The sequence below is a fragment of the Apteryx rowi genome, unplaced genomic scaffold (assembly GCF_003343035.1).
Source record: "Apteryx rowi isolate R43461 unplaced genomic scaffold, aptRow1 scaffold_41, whole genome shotgun sequence".
NCBI classification, from domain to species: domain Eukaryota; kingdom Metazoa; phylum Chordata; class Aves; order Apterygiformes; family Apterygidae; genus Apteryx; species Apteryx rowi.
Genome location: NW_020450621.1, coordinates 495732 through 505600, shown reverse-complemented (window position 1 = coordinate 505600; position 9869 = coordinate 495732). Strand labels below are relative to the sequence as shown.

Sequence of the window (9869 nt, the reverse complement as noted above, 5' to 3'; positions counted from 1 at the left end):
AAAAAAAAAAAAAAAAAAAAAAAAAAAAAAAAAAAAAAAAAAAAAAAAAGCCCTCAAAGGAAAAAGTGTTTAGAGCTACATTTGGAAAACTTCACCAGTGATTTAGAAAGGCTTCCTAGACCTTGCACATTCCACTGCCCTAACAATTAAAACATGCTACTGTTCTGGGAGAACAGCATCTTATCTCCATTTCAACAGCAAAATTGCCAAATAAAAAAAAAGTGATATTGTAAATTATTTTTCCTGGGTGTGAAGGAGTACCTTGTACAGAAAAAGTTACAAGGAAGAAGACCCACGATATTATTCTRTATAAAGTTTCTTGAGAGAAAATAAGATATAAATATGAAAAGAATTAAATATATTGTTCATCCAAGTGAAAAAGCCAATTTTCCATAGCTCATTTAATGTTGACAGAATTCCCTCCTTCTTCCTTTAGCACTTTTTATTGTTCCACAGTTTTTTTTTATAATATTTAAAAAAAAAAGATTGTTAATCACTGAAAATGTCACTAACGATTTCAAACATATTTTCATATTACAACTGGAACTGCAAATTTTTAAGGAATCCTAATATTTCAATTGCTTTGTAATAGTCATTTGTCACTTTTCGTTATCATCCCCATTCTAGAGATGGAAAAATCAGATACAAAGATCTAAGTTAAAGATACAATGATATCAGGGCCTAGATGACTATCTAGCCTTTCGAACCAATATTATACTCTAACCTGAAAACTTTGCTATTTCCACAAAAAGCTAAAAAATACTAGACCATTCTCCAAGTCATGTTTTTAGAAACCACCAACCAACCAAAAAGAAGAAAACCTCCTCTCTTTAAGCTGTCAGAACACAATGAAGCCCAGTGCAAGGTCACTTGTCCATGTGATTATCCCTTGTAATGATTATTAATGGAAGAGTTGCAAAAGTAGGCTCAAAACGCTTTCAGAGCTTCAAAAGAACAGCATTGGTTTATTCTCCCTGACCTCGGGGTTCAGAATATCTCCATGTGTACTTCTGTTTTATTGGTGCTCCATATTACATATTGTAACAGATGGAAAATCTAATAAAACATGTTGTTTGTTTAAACATGTATTTAACTGTAGTAACGACTGGGAATAATTACGCCTTAAAATTGTAGTAATAGCTGGTAAACACAAAATATTTCTTTGCCTGCCTTCCTAAAACAGGAAATAAAGGTTTTAGTATACTAATAATGATCCATTAAAAAACAAACAAACCAGCTGTTTCAAATTTTTACCAGCCCTAAATAGAATGTACTAATGAAAAACTAATTTGACTGGAGTTAATCAAATTGCAGAACACTTGACAGCATATTTAAAGTGAGAAGAAAACAATGCACTATATTTTGTACTAATTTGAAATATGGAAGCACAATCTGCACTAAGCATATTGCATTAGTAAATATATCTGTTTCAGCACCATATTTCATGGTCAAACTATCAATTTATGTTTAAATCATAATAAAGATTACAAAGTACAAGTAGAACATCACTAAAGGTAAGTAGTACTCTTGCAGTGGCAATCACGTTAAAAACTATTTTTCTTTATCCTTGTTATCACTGATTCTTAGGATAATTTCTATAAATATATAATCAAATAAACAATTCACTTTTCACCAGCTACACTTGCTAATGGTTCAYACAGTTTTCAAGAAAACAAAGGTCCCTGTGTTTTCATCTAAGGACATTATTCAACCAAAGTGACTGAAATTAGCCAAGAACGGTAAATTCTATAGTTTCCAAACTTTAGGTGTTTTAGTTTGAGGGGAGCAGCATTGTTGTTATTCATTAATTGTACATCATGCAAAGAACATGTTATATCAGTAGTCAGCGATCTACAGCATCTTATCTTCCATGCCTTGGTTTTAACCTATTTAGACAAAGCGATTTGCGATATGGTTACACAAGTTAACTGACTCACTTCCCTAGATATTATGCTGCAGCTTCATTCAACAGCTTAAACTCTCAAGCAGAGGTGCAGCTAGAAGAAATAAGGATGCTGTCCAGGTATCCCTGAGGAATCCTCCTTACCTTTAAATGTATTAGCTTTCAAAACTTCAGTCAAAACATAAGACCCAGAACTGTTAATCTGCTTCRCATGCTGCAACAATTGCCTTTCTTTTTAGGCATTCAGAGGGAAGTTTGTCCTTAGGAATAGGGACATATGGCTCTCTGACAAATATTGCTTGGTCTTGTGTTTGATTAATATAAATAGCTATTAATATAGTTACAGATTTTTTTTAATTTGCATAAGATAACTTGTTTTATCTGTTGAAGAAACATAACTTACATCTTACATCACTGACTTACATTCTCAAAGACAAGACGGCCATCCTTTCTTTCTCTCAACTTCTCTAACTTCTCCTCCATAAACGCCCTTCTCTTAACAACAATCATGGCTTCTTTTCAATTTTCAACAGCATAGACATGTTCTGCACAACGGCTCCACAGAACATACTTTGTTGCGTCAGTTCTATTAACTAGACAGCAGTATCTGCATAATGGGTATATCACTTTCTTTAAAAAAAAAAAATCCCTGTCCTATGGAAAAGTTTTGTAAAATAACTGAAGACATGTTTGAAAGACAGATTACTCTAGACTGTTTCAAATAACTTTCTTCAGTTATAGAACAAGAGTTGATGAACAACTAGAAAAGTATTAATTTCAAACAACTTACCACTCGGGCGGATTTATTAAGATCTAGTTTGTATATTAGCTATGATCATTTTGTGTTTTATACTGTCACTAGAAATTGCTAACTAGCTCTTTCTTAGATATTTTATCTTGTCCAATATGATGACAATACAGCGGATTGTGAACTGTGGCCATAAATCAAGACGTGGATCTGTGGATTATATTATTTAAAATCTACATTCATATCACAGCTTTAAGGATTTTAAAAAGCACTTTTTTGCTCACAGGACAATATTTTGCTTATATACTGTAAATTTACATAGCCATCTGACACTACAAATTATGAAATTAAAATAAAAATAACAAACATGAGTTAGAATGTGACAACTTACAGAAGCAGCTCTTCTGCAGTTAACATCACGATCAAATACTGCAGCAATAACCAATGCACTGAGAAGAGAAAAAATGAGTATAAGTTATGAAAACATGAGAAGAAACGTGCAATGCCATCATTTCAATGTTTAGGCTTCTAAGCAGAATACTTGGTATTTCAGTATTTCCTACAAGGAGCTTATTATTTATAAATGCAAATCTAAACTAAATTTGGGTTGAAACATCCACATACTTCCTCCTTTCCCTAGTTTGCTGTGGACTTTCCACAGCAAACAGACAACTGCTGTCCTACTGTATCAAAGCAATTTAAGGAGTATGCACATACATTTAACTGCATAACAAGGTTTCATATTTTAAACGTAGCAGAGTTCTAAATTTTGGACAAAATCAGTATCTCTATATGTGAGATTCAAACAGCGTACTTTTAAATCAAAACTTGGAAATACAGTTTCTCAGTAGCCAAACTCACAGCAAGTCTTATGTAAGACCTAGGCAAAACTAAAAGTTAAGCAATGAGAAATTACAGCTATCTGTACAAGAAGTATCATATACTGTAAGTAAAAAAAAAAAAAAAAAACAGAAAACAATATGTAAATCCTGCTAAAAAAGTGGCACTTCAAGATGAATCACAAAGAAGTTTCTTAAATGGTGACATGGAGATCCTGAGGCATGATTATATGAAAATATTTCTTTAAGCACGAAGTCAAGTAACCCTGCAAGTTCAACTCCTTTTTACCTCAACAGAACAGGTTTTAAAGATGTGCCACGCAACAGGAGAGAAAGAATATATTCCAGGACACAAAGTCTACAGCTCCAGAAATCTACCTGCAGCATTCAATTAACTTCAGCAACAAATAAACATCACTTCAGGAGAATCATTTAAGCAGAAAATTATTCCTTTCAAACCCCAAAACTCTTCATTACATTACTTATTGACTCCAGGCAAAACAGGAAATAAATACTGACTGAAAAGTAAATCCGAGATAGCTTTGCTTTAGCATAAAGATATTAATTACACTGATGATATCAAACTTCCCTGGGTAGTGGCAATCAGTTTCCTACGGTGCAGAAGACCGTGCTGTTAAAATTCACAGCAACGCACGATCAACATTGCCTCTGTAATTGCAGTTTATTCCCATCTCAGGAAAACAAGAGACAGAAAGCAAGACTGAAATGGAAAAATAAAAACCCATCAATTTAATGTTTTACCAAACAGATGTAAAAATTGCTCTACAGGCAGTTAATGCTTTCCTAGCATTACTCGCATGAGCAATTCCCGTCCTTGCCACAAAGATATTATGCGATTATAAGACAAAGGAAGGTAATCCATATGATAGTGATTGGAAGAGCAAATACTTATGAAGGAATATATAGGAAGCAGCTTACAAGGCCGTTCCAAAAAAGTGCTGGGTCAAACACATCATCTTCATGCAATGTCTGCTAATTTTCTTCTCTGGCACACAGAGAAACTTGAAAATCACTTTAAAAGAACATTTCAGAAGTATATGGTTTTAATGATACAAAAAGCTCCCACAAATCTTTTAATTACAGAAGAGAACATATTCAAAATTAAGGAAGTGGTTGGAAATCATGCTGGAAAGCACACAGAAGCAAATTTCTGCCTGAGGTTTCAGATTAGCCGGACTGTAAGGCAAAAATTATTTTAGGAGTTACGCAACTTTTCAATATTGTTCTCTTCTGGAAAAAGAAAAGAGAACAAAATTAGCAAGCCAGAAAGCTCCGAATCCAGAGCGCTGCCCTTATTGCATCAGAGGAACGTGAAGGTAAGTATTGCAGGGTACGTCAGAGGAGCTGTGCCGGCTCAGACCAAAAGCCTTCTAAGCCAGCGTCCCGTCTCCAGCAGTGGCCCAAAGTGACACTTAGAGACCAGAGTCAAGGACATGAGGACAGGAAAAGTATGTCGTGTTACTCCCTCAGTGTACCCCCCCCTCTTTAATACATTATGGCTCAACATAAGCACTGTGGCATTTCTGCTCTGTCCTTAATTTCTCCCATAATCGTAGTATATTACTGAAAGTAAGACCCGCAAAACAATTTATCAAAAAACAAAAATAGTTTACATCATGCATCTTCAGCACAAATAACTTCTCCAATCTTCTGATTTAAAAGCTTGTATAGGTCTTTTCAAACTGCAAATGTTAAAGGGCTTTCACCAGAAAATAAAGTCTGCTCTTTCCACTTCATATTTAGACTTAAAATCTGGTTAATTTAATAAAATGCAAACCAGTTTCAGGTTATTATACACAATAAGAGTTCCTGGCCAATGTTTCAGTTTTTAATCAATCAGACTTTCCCATCTTTTCTTCTTCTGTAAGGCAGACCCATTTAAGTAAAACCAGCAAAACAACATACTGTCTAGGTGATGCCACCTGAGTTATTCAGCACTTCAACTCAATACTAGGTTAAGGGGGAAAAAAAAAAAAAAAGGAATTTTTTAATCTCCCGCCTCATTATATTCATAAATCAAACTATGGTCATGGTTTTATGCTAAGCCTTTTAATAAAAGCATTTTCAACTTATCAAACGACATTAATGTTTTTTCCAAGTTAATTTAATATTTTAAAAAGCAGGCACAGTCCGCCCTACCACACAGATTAGCAAGGAGAGCAACATGCCTAAGATGAAACATGTCTAAGGTGTCTTCACCTGTCTGCTTTTGTCGTGGGAGTTTATGCGATACTCCACCAGGATTTCCTAACATAAAGAAACTGTTTATGTCAAACCAAGTGGGACCTTTTTTTAAGCTAGGTGCAGAGACGTGTCTTGACTTGCCGGCAGCGCACCACACCTGCCTCCCAGCAGGCAGAGCGGAGCAGCCGGGCCTCTCGCAGCCCTGCGAAACGCCTCTCGCGGGCCCGCGAGGGACGTCTCGCCCGTGAGCGCGGCAAGGCAGCTCCGTGGACAACAAACACAAATGGATTTTAGAAAACAAGCTGCAACCCTATCAGTCCACAAGCAATTCCTGCTTTCTTCCCAACCCGCTGCCCTGTCTCCCCTAAATACTCTCTTGACTCGGCCTCGAAGCGCGCAAGCAGCTCGCTTCCCCAGCCGACGGTCCTCTCATCTCCTTCCCCTGCAAAGCGGAAAGGCTCCGAGAGCAGAGGCCGTCCTACCGCAGAAATGTCAGGTCACCCTCCCCTCCTAAGCATCAGGAAATAAACTTGAACCTCATTGCTCACTTGGTGCCAATCCTTCTAGGCCGAACCTACACCGGACACAGGCAGCGAGCAGCTTATCCTATCGCTAACCTCCGAGAATTTACTCCGATTAATTCAAGCATACCACCCTGAAGCTGTGGGAAGGAGAAAATAAACTCTCAGACCGGCTGCCAATTTGGCACAAAACCAGAATTTCCTTCCTGAGCCCAAAAAAGGGAAGAGTCTGACTTTTAGCATCAGGGAAAGCTCTCCTCCCTGCTCTGCRGGAGGGCAGGGGAGGCCAGGCCCAGCGATCGCACTGAAGCACCAGACAGGCAAGTGGAAGATCTGAAGGCGAGGAAAGACGCAGCACGGTTGCCATCTCSTAATTTTAGCTGAGAGTTATACAGAAACAAAGGTGCTGGGATATTTAGTGTGTTACTTCAATCCCAAGATTTGGGGTGAAATGGTGAAAGTTAAACTTGGATCTGTACAACTTTTGTTGAGATTAAAAATAAAAATTTGTATGATAACATAATTCATATCTTAATGAGAAAAATTTTCAATTCCTGAAATACACCGATATTTCATATAAATAGTCCTGTAGAAAAGAACAATATGGAAAACATTTGGAACAGGAGTTGCAACCAAAAAAACAAAAACAAAAAAAACACCGTATGATGCCCCTGGAGGAAATAATTTTACAGAAGCACAAGATGCAGTAGGCCCACAACTCTCTTCTGAAGGCAACGTTCAAATACAMAAGAGAAAAAAAAGCTATTCTCAGGATTTCATCATGGTACAAGACGTAGCTCAGAGCGACGTTTCAGATTTCCCCAGTCCTGCGGGACAATCTTGCCCCGGAGCAAGCTGCATCGTTTCCCCATGGCCGCACCTTCCTTTTTTTTCCTTCTTCAAAAACAACGCAGCACCGCAGGGAAGGCAAAGCTGCCTGCACGCCTCCACCCTGCGCACCAGTTGCATTAGCGCTCTGCCGAACAGGAGAGCGCTTAGCTCTTTCTAAATAACGACTCATTTATTGATTACCTACACCAGCGAATGACAGATAAAATGAAACTCCCTTCTGACTGTGCAATAGTTTCATATAATTAAGATAGCAAGTAACAATTTAATCTTGCTAATTGTATAATAGAGTAGAAGTAGGTTTTCCTTTTTACTTGCTGTTTAGATTTTAAACAAAACGTCTCCGCTTCTTGTTGTGCACCTGCCAGTCTACAGATAATAAATTCTACACCCAAGGGAACAGAAATCAAATTTCCCATATTTTCAAGGTATTAAATTATGTTTAACTTTCCCCATAGATAAGCTTAAACAGAGTGCATGCACGTGGAGACTGGGAGAGAACAAATCTCAGTCAAGCAGCGTCACAAAAATATGCCTGAACAGCAACTTCAGTACATGCAAATAGTCCAAAACACAGTAAGGCTATCCTACAGTGAGTGATGTTTCCCTCACTTTGCCAAGAATTTTCTTCTTGTGGTCCTGTAGTTTGAACAGGACAGGGAAGGTTTTAGAAATCAGTTTAACTGGACTTCAAAAAAAAAAAAAAAAAGAGGCAAACATTACTAACTGCATCTTGTTGAAATATGGATAGGGAAAAATTGGCAGAATAAGTAAAAATGTAAAAATTGTGAGGCAAATATTTTTAACACATGTCCTCTCCCTGTAATTTTTTCTTTCTCAAGAAGAGTGGTTAAGACCTGTGTAGGAAGGAGAAGGTAGATGTATGACCTACTGCCACCTCAGTCTGTCACATCAATATTCTGACAGTTTTATTACTTAGCAGCAGAACAGTCATAAGAAAGCAAAGAGGAAACAGCTATCACTGAATAAGGAGGTATTTCTTTCAAAACATTGTTACGAGTTTTATTAACAAAATATGATTTGTATATGCTTTAAGGTGATTTTTCACAAGCAAAAAGTGAAATATTTATGTTGCCTGCCTACATAAAAAGTTCAGCACTTAACATGACAACATACTTTCACGTGTTGATGACGTAGGAAGGGCTTACTTCAAAACCTATCTCCCTTTTTTGACAGTCGGAAAGACAGAGCCAGTTCTCCCAATTACCTTACAAGTCCATATAGCTTTGCAGGTAAGATAAAGAGAAGAGAAAAAGAAAAAAGAAAGAAAAAAACACACACACACACACACAAGCAAAATACCCCACTGTTTTAATTTGTAACCGCTGCACCACAATCTGAGCTGGCTGTGGGGCAAGACTCAGTTTGTACCACACTTCAACATTTTGGCACTCTGGTGAGCTTCCCGGACGAGATACACTACCATGTGCCAAAGGTTGTGACATGAAATAGGTCATTATTTAACTATATACCCACTCAACAGCTTGTAGTTACCACCAGCTCTCCAGGGTGCTTACTCTACCATCGTGACCACCTTGCCCTTCGAGTCCGAGTGCTCTTATTAAGCAACCAGCTGCTCACACTCCGAGTTCAGCACTATCTGAGCTCCTCCAGCCAGTTAAACAGCAGTGTTAACGACTGTGAAGGATAAACCACTTCCAAGTCCTAACACCAGAGCAAAAAATACAGTTCAGGATCTCAATTAGTCACTACACCTTTTTGAAGAGGTAGTAGCTTTCCTTTCAGGTCAACAATTTACAATTTCTCCTGTAAGAATTCTAATAGCTTGTATTCTCATATAGACAGATGCTTCTGCTGTGCAATGCAGCTTACAATGAACATCATGTGCTTTGTTTCAAGATGCTGAGTTCTGCATTTTTTTTAAAGGCAGCAACAATTTGCTTGTGGCTAGAAGTATGACTCTTCTTTAAGTAAAACAGTGACACACCTAAGGCTAGATTTAAAAAAAAAAAACTGTATGTAATTATCAGCTTGCTGACACAATAGGTGAAACTGTGTGTCATACTGTATTTGAATAGTTTTTTTTACCTGTTTCTCTCTAGAGTGGCAATTCTACCTTCAAGAGTTGATTATATTCAGAAAAGTTATGGCCAGCATAAGAATTTTTAAGTAGAGCCTTACTGTAGCATTAATACTAGCTAAAATATTGTGCAGCTTTGCTAGAAAATTAAGTATATACAAAGCAGAACACCTTACAATTGAGTATAAGGAATTCTCAGCTTCTTCCCCACCTTGTGTTGCTCCCCTCTCCACCCACTTATTCCAGACAAGTGGAGTTGGCATAGCTGGCATAACCTCAGTGTGAATTGGTATTACTACCATAGGTGGAAGATATCAACTATTTGCATCTGATATTTTCCTAAAAAGAGAAGTAGAATTCATTTCCAAACAACTGAAAGCTGAAAGTCAGGAGCTTTTTCAGAAACGCAGTCTCCTTTGTGAGAACTTGTGGACAATTACAAACAGCTTCATGACATYCAAACAAAACACCACAAATCAGATAAAACCAAAATAGTGAGCTTGCATCTAACATAAAAGAATGACATTATTTTGCAGCACAGAAGGGAAAAAGAATGGGTAAGAAAAATGTATTGCACAAAGCATCACAAACAGAAGAAAAACTCTGATAAAAAGATGCCTTACAAGCTCAGGCTTTTTTTTTTAAGTTTCATTTAAGGAACAAGCTTGTTAGACCTTAAAAGAAACCTCAGAGCTGTTCAATTAAGTCAGAGGACTGAAGCAGCAGATATACTCTCATGAGG

The 9869-nt window shown here is 37.2% G+C and overlaps 1 protein-coding gene across 1 annotated transcript in view; it reads right to left on the bottom strand.

The window, feature by feature from the left end:
• The window catches only part of TBCD (tubulin folding cofactor D), a 134998-nt gene that overhangs the window by 63542 nt on the left and 61587 nt on the right, over positions 1-9869 (bottom strand). The window contains exon 15 of the mRNA XM_026075690.1: positions 3043-3100. Within this exon, the coding sequence (XP_025931475.1) occupies positions 3043-3100 (58 nt within the window). The remainder of the gene's footprint in view (positions 1-3042; positions 3101-9869) is intronic.